The sequence below is a fragment of the Perognathus longimembris genome, chromosome 5 (genome assembly GCF_023159225.1).
Source record: "Perognathus longimembris pacificus isolate PPM17 chromosome 5, ASM2315922v1, whole genome shotgun sequence".
Taxonomy (NCBI): Eukaryota; Metazoa; Chordata; class Mammalia; order Rodentia; family Heteromyidae; genus Perognathus; species Perognathus longimembris.
In genome coordinates, this window is record NC_063165.1 from 16,564,056 (window position 1) to 16,580,863 (window position 16,808).

General features: G+C 37.4%; 1 protein-coding gene across 2 annotated transcripts in view; it reads right to left on the bottom strand.

Annotated features, from left to right (window-relative positions):
• Cxadr (CXADR Ig-like cell adhesion molecule) overlaps positions 1-16,808 on the bottom strand; it is a 53,269-nt gene that overhangs the window by 490 nt on the left and 35,971 nt on the right. The window contains exons 5-7 of one of the 2 annotated variants that reach the window (XM_048346395.1): positions 16,575-16,697; positions 15,761-15,899; positions 14,177-14,360 (exon numbers count right to left, since the gene is read on the bottom strand). In XM_048346395.1, coding sequence (XP_048202352.1) covers positions 14,177-14,360; positions 15,761-15,899; positions 16,575-16,697 — 446 coding nt within the window. Of the gene's footprint in view, positions 1-10,691; positions 14,361-15,760; positions 15,900-16,574; positions 16,698-16,808 lie in introns of those variants that run through there. The other variant, XM_048346393.1, reaches the window with a different exon arrangement.

Here is a 16,808-nt window from a genome sequence, read left to right on the forward strand (position 1 = left end):
CATCTTTAGACTTTTTATCTTACTTAATTTAAGAAAACCATACCTTGCTAATACTTCATTTTATGATCATGGCTATTCCAAAAGTTGATTGCTTATTAGGAAATCTGTTGACACCTTTTTACAACTTCTGAAGTGTAGATAAAGCACAGACAGAGCAAAACTCGTGTGAAAGTATGAAGTCAACTTTCTCAGTGGGATTTACAAGTATTGGATCTTAACTTTTTTTTTTTGTCCTGAGATCTGGCCTCTGGACCTTGGTATGTCCCTAGGCTTCTTTTGCTCAAGGCTAATGCTCTACCACTTAAGCCACAGTACCCCTTCTGGCTTTTTCTGTGATTAGTTAGAGATAAGAGTCTCATTTCTGCCCAGGCTGGCTTCAAACACCAATCCTCAGGTCTCAGCCTCTTAAGTAGCCAGGATTACAGTCTTGAGCCACCAGCACCAGCTTAATGCAATGATTTTGACAGATCTCGGGGCATGGTGGTACATGCCTATAATCTCAACAACCAAAGAACTAGGATGAGAATTACTTGCTTTTAGATGTTCGAACCAAACCTAGTTAACATATGAAGATCCCAACTAGTTATTTTCATCCTAAAATGAGTCTTGTTATGCAGATTTTCACAAGGAAAAAAGTTCCCAGAGCCTTAGAAATACATGAAAGTTGTACATGGCTGAGAAATCAGAACTAGGCAAGTCTCTACAGTTTAAAAAAGTGTTTCCACCCAGGTTCTGGTAGGAAAACAAAAATCACACAATTTGTTATAGTAATGCCCAAATTTTATCACAAACTTTTTATCAAATATTTGGTGATTTAATGTGGCATACAAACACAATGCTCCTTGTGCCAAAATTCATATATGCTGGGATTTGGGGGTAATGCAATAGTCTATATTATAGATAGCACCTCTGACACATTGTACCAGGAAGCAGTAAAAACAGCACAAGTTTCAAGGAGGTCTCATAATTCCTATTTAAAATCTGTGTACCTTCATCATTGCAGAAATCATTACCTCCCCAGTTTACTAGCATCAGCCCATCTTCCAAATGTTTTCATTTACAATTATAACCCAAGCTTCAAAATGGAAGCACTAATCCTTATCCAAAGCATGATGACTTGGTAGCAGCTACAACATTTCTACATGGTAGTTTGATGTTTATTCCATGAATACATATAGCACAAATGAAAGTATCCACTTAGTTTCTACCCTCAATGAAGCTATAGAAAGCGCTTGTAATAGAGGTTACACATACAATCATGGAAGACTTAGTAAAATACCAACTGTTAGCAGTCATACTACACACTGGTCAAAATGAACTATAAAACTTGTGGGTAGGATGGGAGGAAAAAGCTGGAAGAGAGCAAGGGAAGGGGTGACACTGTCCAAAAAGAAATGTACTCATTACCTGACGTATAGTAACTGTAACCCCTCTGTACATCACCTTTATAATAACACTTAAAAAGTAACAATGGGGGGCTGGGAATGTGGCTAAAATAGTGGTAGAGTGCTTACCTAGCATGCATGAAACCCTGGGCTCCATTCTTCAGCACCACATAAACAGAAAAAACCAGAAGCAGAGCTGTGGCTCAACTGGTAGAGTGCTAGCCTTGAGCAAAAGGCTATATATATAGGCTATATATATGCTCTATAGGCTATATATATGCATGAAGTTTATAAAATAATGCATGAGGAAGATGGGTGAAAAGCATTTCTATCACAATGTTTAACATTTCTTCACAATTTTGGTAACAGTAAATTATCAACTTGACTAATAAGTGCAAATCACAATACATTTAACTTTGGCAATCATAAGATTAATAATGTCCAGTTTAAACTTTACATGCCATATGTATGTGCTGAAACATCACATGGTACCAGAATGCAGAAGAATGCTTTCTTAAAAAGCACTGTTGGTAATAATGATATAATTCATTCTTACTGCATAAGATCATGAAGCCAATAAAGGAATCACCTGGGTTTACTGTTGTGAAATAATGTCAATGACAGTTTATGTCAAGGGTGAAAATAGGTATAAAGGAAAGGATAGTAGTAGAACATAGTTTATTAGAGTGAGGTGAGATGATACATGTAAAGGCTGACAAGTACTGAATGCTCAATAACTTTTTACTATGTTAACAAAGTTCATGATGGGTGAAAATATAAAATAATAATACAATCACCTAAATTTATTGCCTGTTACTATAATAGTTTATATGTATATGTACATATGTAAAGCATTTTCTCTAGCAAAGTGAGTTTGTGCCTTCTATCTTATGACAGGTATATGTGTATCTAATAATACTACTTTGCATATTCAAGTAGGTCATCGCAATTTTTCTTCAAACAAGCTATCTATAAAGTTGTGAACATAGTTCTCAAGCCATTAATAATCATTATCATTAAACTTTTAATAGGAATTATTTTTATTGTTTAGAAAGAGATCATTTTGATATTCCTTTAGTTTAAACTAGATTTAAGTGAAAAAAAGAAATAAATCACGTATAAAATTATTGGCCACAAGAGGGCATCAGATACTCTTCCAGTATCAAGACTAAAGGTTGGGTTACAAACACATGTAATGTCTTTTCTCTGAAAAGTATTAGTGGTTACAGTGTAAAGGATCATTTTTCCTACAGGTTTATGTGTAGAAATTGTCATATATGAAAATATATACACATAAGGGCTGGGAATAAGGCCTAGTGGCAAGAGTGCTGGGTTCAATTCCCTAGCACCACATACACAGAAAACGGCCAGAAGTTGCGCTGTGGCTCGAGTGGCAGAGTGTTAGCCTTGAGCAAAAAGAAGCCACGGACAGTGCTCAGGCCCTGAGTCAAGGCTCAGGACTGGAAAAAAAAAATACATACACACACACACACACACACACACAGAGTCTGGGAATGTGGCTTAGTGGTGGAGTGCTTGCCTAGCATGCATGCATGAAGCCCTGGGTTGATCCCTCAGCACCACATACACAGAAAAAGCCAGAAGTGATGCCATGTCTCAAACGGTAGAGCACTAGCCTTGAACAAAAATGTTCAGGGACAGTGCCCAGGCACTGAGTTCAAGCCCCAAGACAGGCAAAAAATAATTTGAAAAATGGATACACACACTGAGGCATAAAGACTATACTGTAAGATATAGTCACAGTATTTTAGAGGGTGCAGAGCTTTTATTTCTATACTCCCATACTGCTATTAAAAAAAAAAAAAGGCCAGGCCGCTGATGGCTCATGCTTATATTGAGATCTGAGGATAGCAGTTTGAAGCCAGCCTGGGTAGAAAAATTTTTCTCTCCTCATTAACCACCAGAAAACCAGAAATGGAGCTGTGGCTCAAAGTGGTAGAGTGCTATGAGCAAAAGAGCTCAGGGACAGTGCTTAGGCCCCGAGTTCCATCCAGCCACATGACCAACAACAAAAATTATGGTCACAAGTAAAAAATATTGGATGTTTCATCACTCAGATTTCAAAAATAAGATTTTTGAATATATAAAAGTTGGACACATTAAAAAAAAGATTTTTGAATATGCTATTCATATATATGAGCCTTAACTTAGTCTTTACTATTATGTAATAAACTACAGATCTTTTGGCAGTCTTTCCATCATATTTATACTGTTTGATGTGGTGGTGGTAGTGATGAGTATTCCTTTAATATCCAGTAACAGAAAGACAAATTTCCTAACACGTGTCAACTTTTGAATTTACACATAGTATAAATATGTAGACAGTACATTTTGGGGGATCAACTTAATAAAACTGTAAAGCTCAGTGAGAATAACCAGTGTGATTAACCATCTCATTGATCTCACTAGAAAACAACCTGCATTTACTTCATAGAGTACATTCATGGAACACTTCTATAGAAATAATACTAGTACAGTATACTGATCACAAATGGCAGTAAATCTTAGGGTACAGCTCAATGAGACAGTGCTTGCCTCCCATATGCAGAGTTCCTGGATTTGATCCCAAGAACTGGAAAGAGAATACTGTGACAAAAAACTTCCCACAAATATATTTGGACGGTGTGCCCTGCAGAGTTTTTTGTTATTTGTTGTTGTTGTTGTTGTTGTTTTTGCCACTCCTGGGCCTTGGACTCAGGGCCTGAGCACTGTCCCTGGCTTCTTTTTGCTCAAGGCTAGCACTCTGCCACTTGAGCCACAGCGCCACTTCTGGCCATTTTCTATATATGTATTGCTGGGGAATTGAACCCAGGGCTTTATGTATGAGGCAAGCACTCTTGCCACTAGGCCATATTCCCAGCCCCCCTGGAGTGTATTGCTGAGAACTCCCGGGTTGTTTTGTTTTTGGGTGGTAGAGGGATGACTCAGCCTCCTCACTGCTAGAAGACACCCGGTTGCTAGGCCAGGCCTCCAATTTTTTGCACTAGTTATCTTGAGATAAAGTACTGTCCTCCACCCCCCTTTCCACCTGGACCACAATGCTCACATCTTATTTTTCCCACTGTAGCTGGAATGGCAGAGAAGTACCACAACACCCGGCTTCCTCTGTGGACTTTGCATCTCAAAAGTGCCTGCCTAGGCTAGCTTGAAACTGTGAGTCTCCTGATCTCAGCCTCCCTCCCACACAGCTGGAGTGAAGGCATGTGCCTTTTTGCCTTGCTGTAGGTTAATAAGAGGTCTCTTGAATTTTCTAACCAGGCTGGCTTCAAACCTGGATCTTCCTGATCTCACCCTCCTGATTTTACAGCCTCATTTTACAGCCAAATTCTTTTTTTTTTTTTTTTTTTGCGCCAGTCCTGGGCCTTGGACTCAGGGCCTGAGCACTGTCCCTGGCTTCTTCCCGCTCAAGGCTAGCACTCTGCCACTTGAGCCACAGCGCCGCTTCTGGCCGTTTTCCGTATATGTGGTGCTGGGGAATCGAACCTAGGGCCTCGTGTATCCGAGGCAGGCACTCTTGCCACTAGGCCATATCCCCAGCCCCCCAAATTCTTGATTGATGTGTCTACCTGATGTTCAGAACTCGAACTCTTCTGTGTATGTGTATTTTTAAAATACATCTATCTAAGTTAATACAACAATCAAGCTGTCATTAGAGGGGGAAAGGCACAAATATTGACAATATACAGTGAATGAAAGGTTCAGATCAAAGATAGAAATACCAATCTTCATTTATTTGTCTGAGGCAATCTCACTAGCAGTCCAGGCTGCCTTTAAACTTGGTGTCACCAGGCTAGACTCGGGCTCATGATCCTCTTGCCCTCAGCTTCCTAAGTGTTGGGATTACAATTCTGTACCACGTTAGCCAGAAATAATATTCTTAATATTGTACACTGGAGAAGATAAATTATATTTTAAAACTTGACACATAAGCATTTTGAAAACACCAAGGTGATGCTCAATACTGATAAGTTTGAGGAATATACAAAAGTTACATTAGATGTGATTACTATGCAGGTTTACAGTACCCATCTCTCTTTCTTGACACATGAGGAGTAGCAATGAGAAAGGTATGAATAACTCCATTACAAATGATATAATATCAATGTATTTTCAGTCATCAAATTTTTGATGGAAAATGCTCCTTATGTTCATTTTACGTCTTATAATTTGAAAATATAGTAAATTAAAATGTGCTCAATATGCTTAAGCTACAGAACATTACAGTTAGGCAACATGCACATGGGCAGAATGCCATTTCATGACCACATGGTTGAGTGTGGACTCTGGCCTAGCATCAGGAGTATTACACCACATGCAGGAAAATCTTGAATTCAAATTATGGCTTCTACTGAAAACTTATATTTGCATCACTGTAGAATAAAAAAAAAAAAGCCCTCTCCGATGACTGTAGAATTAAGAAATTTTCTGCTGTAGCATTGTAGCTCAGAGATCAGAGCTTTCCTATCATGGCAAGGCCTGGGTTCATTCTCCCATACCACACAAAGACGTGCACATGCGCACACACAATTATCTACTGTATTGGCTGGCAGACACAGCAGAATTGGATTCTTAGTTTTGTTTGTTTAGTAGTGTTGAGGATCAAAATCAGGGTCTTAATGGGGGGAAGGGCTGTAACCCTTAAATGCATCCCTAGAAGCAGACAGATTGTGATTTTACTCAGATATGCTGTACACACCATATTTAGTATAATATGTATTAGGTAATCATAATAAATATAACAAATATAAATAAGTATGTGAACAAAGCATGTTAAGTTTTCATACCCCTTGGGTTCACCATGGGCATCATAAGAATTGTCTACATGTTTTTCTGTGTGGAAATTCAACAGATTGGCAAATCTGTTAAATTTTCTATTTCTTCCCGGACCTTAGTGTATCCTTGGTTTCTTAAAGTTGCTGGAATTTTTATGTAGAAGAGTTTTATGGAATCAGCACAAGTGAGGCTAGTAAGGAAAATTAGTTACCTTGCACTTACATGACATAGGGCTGGGATGTAGCTCAGTGGCAAAGCGCTTGCCTAAGTGCGATGTCCTGGCTTGATCCCCAGTACCAAAAAAGGAAAAGACAAAAAACAAAAAAAGATGATATAGGGGTTGGGGATTTAGCTCAGTGGAAGAGCAGCCTTGAGTTTCGTCCTCAGCTCTGGAAAAAGTAAAATAAGATTGAGCTGGGTCATGAGTTAGCCTGTCACACACTATTCCAAGCTGGATGTTGGCTGCTGGCTCTGTGCTCTCTGAATGTTGCTAAGTAGGACATATTTCCCTCTCATAGTCCTAGAACTGTCAACAATAAGATGTCTAAGAACAAAGAGAATGACCTTGCAATTCTAGGATTAGGTATGAAAAGTGCTAGAAAATTATAGACCTTCCATATTCACTGGTCTTTCAGTCTGACAAGGGGCCATGTGATGCTCTTAGAATCAACATATCACACAACAAAATGCAGTAACTATACGAGAGGAAATCTAATCATTGCCCTGTCAGTTGAAAGATATTATCTTTTATGTTCTTTTTATATTACAGGCAAATAAGTAAACAAATAATATAGTAGTTCTAGGGTATGTTTTTTATCCTTATGTCCATGGGCTATTTTAAGTGTTATTATTATTATTTTTTTTTTTTTGCCAGAACTGGGGCTTCTTTTTGCTCAAGGCTAGCACTCTACCACTTGAGCCACAGCGCCACTTCTGGCTTTTTCTATATACACGTGATGCTGAGGAACTGAACCCAAGGCTTCATATATATGAGGCAAGCATTGTACCACTAGGCCATATTCCCAGCCCCTTAAGTGTTACAAAAAAAAAAAAAACCCATAAATGTCCATAATAGTTACAGGACATATAAGCCAAATTTTAGGAAATAAATTTTGGGTGACAGCACTTCATTTTCTCCAACATAAACAAACTTGAAACATGTCATGTGACCCAAGGTAGCCACACAAAATTTGGTCGTGCTGACAGTTTAAAACTCATTTCAGGGCTGGGAATATGGCCTAGTGGCAAGAGTGCTCACCTGGTATACAAGCCCTGGGTTCAATTCCCCAGCAATACATATATAGAAAACGGCCAGAAGAGGCGCTGTGGCTCAAGTGGCAGAGTGCTAGCCTTGGGCAAAAAGAAGCCAGGGACAGTGCTCAGACCCTGAGTCTAAGACCCAGGACTGGAAAAAACAACAACAACAAAAACAAAAACAAAAACACCTCATTTCACTCCCCTCAGCATTAGTGAGTAATCCAATTGGATTTTTTTGTGGACTCTGGGAGGACAATTTACAGAAGAGGCAGCCAGAAAAACTCATTATGATCTGGTCTCATTTCTGCTGGGTATGAAATACATAGTGTTAGCAAATCACACAGAATGGATTTTCTTTTAAATTTGTTGAGCCAAAAATGGATCCATTAAGTCCATGAGTTAGAAGAGTAAAGGCTTGAATAAAGGAGAAATTTTGCTTACTGCAAGCTTTTTGTATGTAATCAACTTGAATGAGAAAAGTTTATGCTTGCCCCTTATTAAAGATGAATGGAAGGTTTCATTTGGAAGTAGGTAAGTGTCATGGTTAAGAATTTGGGGTTTGGAGTAGCTATAGTGGGACACACCTATAATTCCAACAGTCTGATGCTGTAAGCAGGAAGATCACAAGTTTGAAGGCAGTCTGAGACTCTGTCTCAAAATAACAGGAAGAAGGTTGGCATCTGGAGTTAAAGATGCAAAACTTGCTCACTGATCACATGAGGATTGAATGATATGTACTTCATGAATGGACGTGTGACAGTGCCTAACAGCATCTGGCTGGTATTATATCATTAGCATATGACAATTTTTCATAAAAATATAACTTTATAGCTTCTTAATGATTTTATTTATTGCTGTGCTAAGTAAGTCTCCCTAAATTCTCACACCAAAAACATAGCAAAGATGAAGATGGTCAAACTGAGGTACTGAATACAAAGTAACCGATAGACAAACAAGATAGCTATGTTCTTAAGAGCTACAAAATTAAAAATGTGGTCCTAATTAAAAAGTATTATACTCAATGGTGTCACTTAGCATATTTTACTAAAATCTGGATCCTGTGAAACTGTATTATCGCATCGTGGCCACCAGAAATACAAAGATTTTTCATCTTGCCAGTTCTTTCTTGAAACTCTTCTGGCATACTGTGAAGCAGTAAACAGTATTCCAACACATTTGCTTCTAAATCTGTGCTCTGATATCTTAATTACAGTGTAGAAAATTTCGCATGAATATACACCATTGTTTCTCCATGGAAATGGCTAGCCTTCTGCCCCGAAGGCACACTTACTTGGCTATGGTGGGGAATACTTTCATTGTCCTCTGAGAGGATTGGGCATTGCTGCTATCTACAGGGAAGAATCCAGATAGGGCACTAACCCTAAAATACACAGTAGTCCACTGCAAGTAATTACCCAGCTCAAAGTGCTGACTGACAGATGCCATGGTTGAAAAACTTCAGTAAAACAAAATAGTCCCCAATATGTCTTCCTACAGAAGTGTTAATACCCTGTTGTGATTTTGCCTGAAATCTGCATTTCAAGTCAGTGAAAACAGCTTGGAAACCATGATAAGCTGTTGCTATGACAGGAAAGTTTGTGTTCTAAAATTCCTCTGTTGAAATCCTAACACTTAGTGTGATATGTAAGGGTAGGCCTTGGGAATGTGACTGAGTTATGAGGGCTCTCTACCTCCTTGAACAGAAGGAGATATTTCGATAAAAGCTTGAGTATGCTCTTTCTTCCCTTACATCTGCAAGCACTCAGCAAGAGGTGACACAGCTAAGTCCTATCAGAAGACATGGATCTTCAGGTGCCTCCATCTCAGGCCTGCTAGCCTGCAGAACTGTGAGCAACAAATGTCTGGTGTTTAAGTCACCTAGTCAGGGTGCTTTTCAAACAGTATACAGACAGGTCCACTTCTTTGAGACAGAGGTGTATTTAGTGCATATGTGTACTCTTTTTTTTTTTTTTTTTCCTAGTACTGGGGCTTGCACTCAGGGTCTGGGCTCTGTCCCTGAGCTTCTTTCGCTCAAGGCTAACACTCTACCACTTGAGTTACAGTGCTACTTCTGGCTTTTTCTGTTAATGTTGTACTGAGGAATCAAACCCAGGGCTTCATTCAGGTAGGCAAGCACTCTACCACTAAGCCATATTTCCTGCCCTCTACTTTTAATTCCTCTGAAAAACTGAGTTTATACTGTAAATTCTAAAATGTCAGAATTTTGTAGGCCTTAGCCTGAAATATTACATATGGTCATATAAATACATAGAACTGAGGAAATAAGTGCATGAAATGTTTTCATTGATTTATGATTCTTACATTTATTCTTCCTGTTTGAAGCTGTATACTGTAAAGGAAACCTTGACACAGGAAAGCAGGAAGAAATACCATGTAAAAGCTGTAGTGGACATTTGTTTAAAGGCAAAATAAAGTCACACCACAATCATAGAACTGCTTTCTTGATTTTATTTCAAAAGTACACAAGGTCACAAAACTAAGAGCAAGTTTTCATTTTGTTTTAACAAAATTTGTTCTTACAATCTTTAAAATTGCACCATTGGATATGTAAGCCAGAAATTTTAAATATAAAATCTGAAACTGACACTAGCAATACTCCACTTTGCAAATGTAAAGTGTCAAAGTACATTTTTCAGTAGTACAAGTGTATTCATCACTAAAAGTCACAGGGACAGTAAGTGAATCGCAAATTGTGGTTCTCTTAAATTGTCAAGTTAGCAGAAAACACAATGCTCCTTCTTGGATGAAATCTTTCATTTACATGACCAAAACACCAACAACTGGCAGCATATATATATTGGGGGGGGGGGGTTGCTCATGGGGCTTGAACTCAGGGCCTGGGTGCTGTCCCTGAGCTCTTTCACTCAAGGCTAGTGTTCTACCACTTTTGAGTCATAGTGCCACTTCCAGTTTTCTGTCGGCTGATTAGAGAGGTAAGCATCTCACAGACTTTCCTGCCTGGGCTGGCTTGGAACCATGATCCTCAGATCTCAGCCTCAGGAATAGGATTACAGACAGGTGTGAGCAACCAGTGCCTAGCCACTGTATTCTTAAGTTACAAAAGAAGGTAAACATTTTGCAACACTTGATTTTACTTAAGAGGCTAGTGTTAACCATCCATGAGATAAATGGTCAGTCTTCTGTAGAAAAACATAAGCAGATCCACAATTCACCAGCTTACTTATTACTGTTCCCTGCTCAATTATTTTAGTGTCAAAGTAGGCAAACAAGAGATTCTATTACAAAACAAGTTGCCTTTATTGCTGCAATATCCAAAGACATTTGAAATACTAAAACTTGCCCAGAACATTTATACCACTAAACACAGGAACATTATAAAGATCTATGTACATATTTATAATATATAATGTCACAAGACACTAAAAAGTAAAAATTGGGCCAACATTTTCTACAAAGCACTCTGTTTGTGACACAACAAAGCATTAACCACATAAAACATGGACCTTTTTTTCCACACTGAAATAAGGCCTGTGAAAACCCTAAACAGTGCTCAGTGAAAACTAGAGGGGAAAAAACTACAGACATTCATAACTTCAGTTTACATGCTGCATACACACCCAGAGCTTGAGAATAGTTATTTTGAGAAGCCATATATTACAGAATTTGAAAGCCAACTTCATGCAATGAGTTCTTAACATTTCATCAAAATGCTGATCTGCCTTTTCACTTGCTCCTGTTTCTTAGGTTTTCAAACACTATCTTTTTCATGACATTCTTTTCTTTTTCATTGGGATTAGAGATCAACTCCAGGCATTTGTGCATGCCAGGCAAGTGTTCTACTAAGAACTCTATAACAAGGCATTGGTTTCTGAGGATAAATTTCATTGTTAGTCGGGCCTGAAGTTCTCAATCCTCCTGTGCTAGGATTACAGGTGTGTGTCAACTACACCTGACAGAAATCAGTTATTGATTTATATCCAAATGTATACCGATAAAGATTTGGATTTTTTTTTTCCAATTAAATTCCCCCAAGACCTATTCAGGCTGTGTTTCCATTCTAACAAACCCCTGACAAATAACTCGTTAAAATAAAAAAAACTTATATAGAGTAACTGGTGAGTGCAACCAATAAGAGGACATTCTCAGGGAGTGGGAAGCTAAGAAGGAAACAATAAGATTGTCAATAAGAAAAAGAATATGTGTAAACTACTTCATATTCAAAGCTCAGAACTATATAACACGTTATTGTTTCTCTTTATAATATGAAGCTCTAACCTGACTGAACCAGATCCAGTTTGGCTTCTAACTGGCAATATAAGCCTAAAATTAAATTATGTCTTCTAATTGTAATCACAACCAAGAAGTCTGTCCAGGTTACACTATTTTTTTTCAAGTTTGTTTTTCATATTATAGTTTGTATGAATCTAAACTAACATTTTCTAGGAGAGATTTTGAAAGTTGGCATTAGATAAATATGAAGTCTAAGTAAGGGAAAAACAATCTTGCACACATCTACTTTCTGTGGTAATTTCTACTTACACTGATAGCATAATCTTCATGAAAATCAGAGATTGCATAAATCTAAACAGCTTTGTTATCAAATTGTGTTGTTGTTGTTCTTACAATACCTTATAAAACAGGCCAAATATCTACCTTTCAAAAATAGCCATTATAAAACTAGAAACACAGTCAAAGAGTGTTGGGGTTATTAAAAATTTAAAAACCTTTGAATAGCATCACCATTGAAGCTACAAGGAAAAGAACAGGAGTGGGAGACAAGAGTGAAAGGAAGAGGCTAGGAAGGTGTCACAGTGATGCATCTGAGAAAGAGCAGTACCTTCACCTCTAAGCACCTGCCAGGTAGGTAGGTGATAGCTAGCTCATAGGCACCAGAAGTCATAATGGAAATCAAATCACTCCCAAAAGGCACAGATGAAAATGTTAACACAAGTATAAAAGGTAATTGTATGTAAAGTTAAGAACCTACTTTAAAAAAAAATGCTTCCAAGTATGCAAAACTGTACACTAATCCATCACAACATTTGCCTTAAGTTTACCATTAAAAGGCATACACAGTACTCTGCCTAGTCATAAATACATGCCAGCATTAATTTATAATGTAGCGTTTACCACCACAGCACCCAAAGAGATGAACAGAAACCAACTCCCTACTAAAATCTAGGGAAAAGGTTTTAGAACTAATGAAATAATTTATTGCAGACCTTATTTACTATAAAGAAAACTGTTGGCTCAATATACTATATCCACGCTCCCTCAAAATCTGAAGGGAAATACAATAAATTCACTTTCTTCTACTAAAACAGCACTTAATACATTTTGGCAACTAGGAGTATTCCCTTCACTCCTTATTCTTTTAAGAAGAAATCACTTTCACAAAATTAAGATTCAAACTTTTTCAAAGCTCAGCTTGATTTGCTTATCTACACAAAGACAAGTTTGGCCACACAATAGCAAGTGTCCACATTCTTCCATGTCCAGAATTCAGAACAGAGGGAAGATACTTGCCTAAACCGTATTTGATCACTGAGTTGATAATAAACACATTCTTCAGGAGCTGGGCTCAAGAGAATAAGTTTAAGATTGGACTACATGTTTCTAAAACAAAAAGTACACTTAACATTTACATTTCATAGTTAGGAGGAATTCCAATCTATAATCGTCAGATAATAAACAAGTTATAATATTTTCTTTGTAGAACGACATCACCAAAAGTGAAGAGCAGTGTTTGCTTGGGGACTGTGAAATATGACATCCCAGTATAGCTGGCCAGTTTCCAAAGACCACTAGAGGCCTCCATGCCCAGATCATCCACGCATTAATAATTCTATCCCCACTGTTGCTCTAAAAGTATTATGGACATGTAACAGGTATTCCTTTACTTTAACATATAAACAAGGTTACTATGTCCTTTTTGCCTTTTAGTTAATTAAATGAATAAGAAATCTTTTCTGAGCCAAGAATGATAGTGCAACGCTGTAATCCCAGCACTTGGGAGGCGGAGGCGGGAAAATTGAGAATTCAAGACTACTTTGGGCTATATAATAAAGACCCTGTCTCAAATTGTTATGAATAATTTGGGAGGAAAACAAGTCATTTCTAAAACACTGTAGTATCTTGTACTATTAGAGATACTCCAAATACATTTAGAGTTTTCAACGAATCTACAGAAATAAGTACAAACATAACTAAGTAGTTTTTCACAGGGATTTTTTAAAACTAACTTTGGGGACATCATTGGGTCATAAATAAATGAGACAGGCCTCCTAAAAATAAGAGTTGAGATTATAAAGTACCACTTCAGATGCCTCAAGCATCACCTTGGTATGCCTGCAAATTTCTGCACCTACCATTCAAAGTGCTACATCTTACTTCAGTATTCATATTCAGATACCTTTATAAATCAACCTCTTTAAGAAAATCTATCTTTTTTGTTCCCAGATGGTGAGTTTCTTTACAATCTATAATGCACTTATTTTTTCCCAATAGAACCACATAAAAATTTGTGAACAGAAATTTCTGTTTGTTGAATATGGTTGTTGTTTTTCTTTAGATATTTCAAGGCCGTTGACAAATTTTAGAGTTGATTAAGATTCTGTAGCAAGAGAACAAAAGGAACACAGAGAATAAAACAAAACCACAAAGGAAGTACAGAGGCTCTATACTATAGACCCATCCTTGCTCTGTGCTGGAATCATCACAGGAATGGCTCCCATGCGGCTTAGATTAGGGACGGCTACCTTGGCAGGAGCAAGAGTTGGACTCTGAGGAGCACGGTCAAAGTCTTCGCTTGGTACTTGGTTATAGGGAGTCTTGGAATAGCCTTCCATGTTAGAAGGAGACATAGATCCCAGTGATGAATGATTGCTTCCAATATAGCTTCTGGCAGTGGACGTCCGGCTCTTGGGAGGGGGTACATCTTCCCTGAAAAGCAACGTCCCCCCAAATAAGTTAAAGGAACCAATTTCTACAAATCTAGATTTGGGTAAGCTATGAGTCATGTGTAAGGGTATTCAGTAATAAGTAAGTGTATAAAAGTGACTGGCACAAAAAAGCAACCTGGAAAAATGTATATCTTGAGCTGTGTACTAGCCCCCATTAAGTATTCTGATTAGAGAGTATATAACGCACATGGGATGAAATATCCGTTTATGAATGGATATGATTTTTACAATATTGTCTTGTGAGAAACAAATGTCAAGTAGTTTCAGATGATCAGTAATGGAGATCAATTAGTTATAGTCAGAACATTTTCTAGCTGCTGAAGTACTAATACACATATATTAGCTATATAATATTATATATGTATATATAACGTATGTACTAAATATATTTATATATTTTTAGCTACACTGTACAAGGAATGTTATCTAAGACATTAGATGAAAACCTTACAGATTTCAGTTTTCCAATAACTGGGAAATTAGGCATAAGAATTTTCACATCTAACACTAACAAATATAAACCTCATAAACCTATACAACTTTTTGTGCACTTAAAAAATACAGTGGTTCAGACCCTACCCCAGATCTACCAAATGTCTGTCATGGTGCTAAAGAATTTAAATCACGTGTTATTGTGTGTACGTGTGTATGCGTGTGCCGTTCTTGGGGCTTGATCTCAGGGCATGGGCAATGTCCGAGCTTTGTTGCTCAAAGCTAGTGCTCTACAACTTGAGTCATAGCTCCACTTTTTTGATGCTTAATTGGAGATAATAGTCTTAACTGACTTTCTTGCCTGGCTGGCTTTGAACTGAAATCTTCAGATCGCAGCCTCTTGAGTAACTAGAATTACAGAAGTAAGCCACTGGTTCCTGACAATGTGTTATTATTTTTTAAAGTCCTGTAATCCAATTTGTAGAATATTTATAAAGATAAGTCAGCATTTAAGAGGTTAAAGCAAAAGGATCATGAGTTTGAGGTCAGCTTAAGCTACATAGTATTTAAAAAACCAAAAAGATTACATTATGAATAGTTCTACAAACAAACTAGTAGTATCACTTGGTGTTATTGGGTCATTTTTAAGACCTCAAAATCTGCCCCATTTTCTGAAAACTTTATTCCTGCCACTTTATTGTAAAAAGGCAGACAGTTTTAACTATTTTATAATAGTACTGAAAATAGGGCTTAAATTTTTTTAAAGAGTGCACAATGACAAGTGGCTTGAACCTGTGCACTTGAAACTGGAAGTGCTTCCAAATTGTTAAGGGGAGAAACCAAAATGTTCACCGAGGTCTCCTAGGACAGTTTATTCAAATGCATAAGAGACTAATCCTTAGAGACAGAATAGATTCCATTTATCTCTTGTAGCTCCTACTTTATTACCTTATATCATGATGTACTTCCTTTTCATATTTTTCTTCTCTGCGCTTTCTGTGGCAGCAGAAGAGGATAATAGTGATAAGCAGAAGGGCAAGCAAAGTTCCTATAACAGCGCCTGCAATTGTTCCAGCTCGATTCGAAGCTAGAATAAAGAAAATAACAATATTTCAAAAGCCCATGAAACAACTATGATACTGAAGGTAGGTTATATATAGATAGGTTGATTTCACTGGATATATTAATTTTAAGAGAAAAATTATTTAAACTTCTATAGCCCAAAGAGAAAAATTTTATAAACAGAATTTTCTTCCAAACGCTCTATTTCTAGCATAAAGATGAAAATGAACAGAAGTTACTTAATATTCAAAGCTTTCTTGGTTAATACACAATAATTGTTTTAGGTAGAGCAAGGGAAGGGGTGACACTGTCCAATAAGAAATGTGATCTTTACCTGACTTATATATCTGTACCCTTCCATACCTTATCTTTATAATAACAATTAAAAATTTTAGACTTATGTAACTAACGCCTCTGAACATCACCTTTTTGGTAACACTAAAATTTTTAAAGAATTTTTAAGCTGTTCTTATCTGTAATAGCTAAATATTATACAAAAGCTATTTGACAATTCTGACTTCTTCATATCATTATTGGTTTTATTGATAAACTGTGGGGGTTTGTTTTCCTCCTCAATGAAGGAGAAGGGGAAATACCCAGGCCACCGAGTGTTCTAACCAAAGCTAGCTAGCATCTTTTGTCCCTCCACACATCCTCACTGACTAAAGCAGGCTCTATGAAGAGAACAGAAGATGCTTACGAGGAACAACATCAAGGCGAAGTACACACTGATCGAAGCCCACTCTGTTCTGGACCGTACAGCTGTATGTCCCAGAGTATTCAGAAGTAGCATTTTTTACAGATATAACAGGTGATGTCATTTCTGTGGGAGAAAAACAAAGTTGTTTTTACACGATGCATGGCTCTCTGTGTTTCACAAAGTTTAACCCTACTGAGCTGGACAACCCAACTAAAAGACAGACAATGCATGACG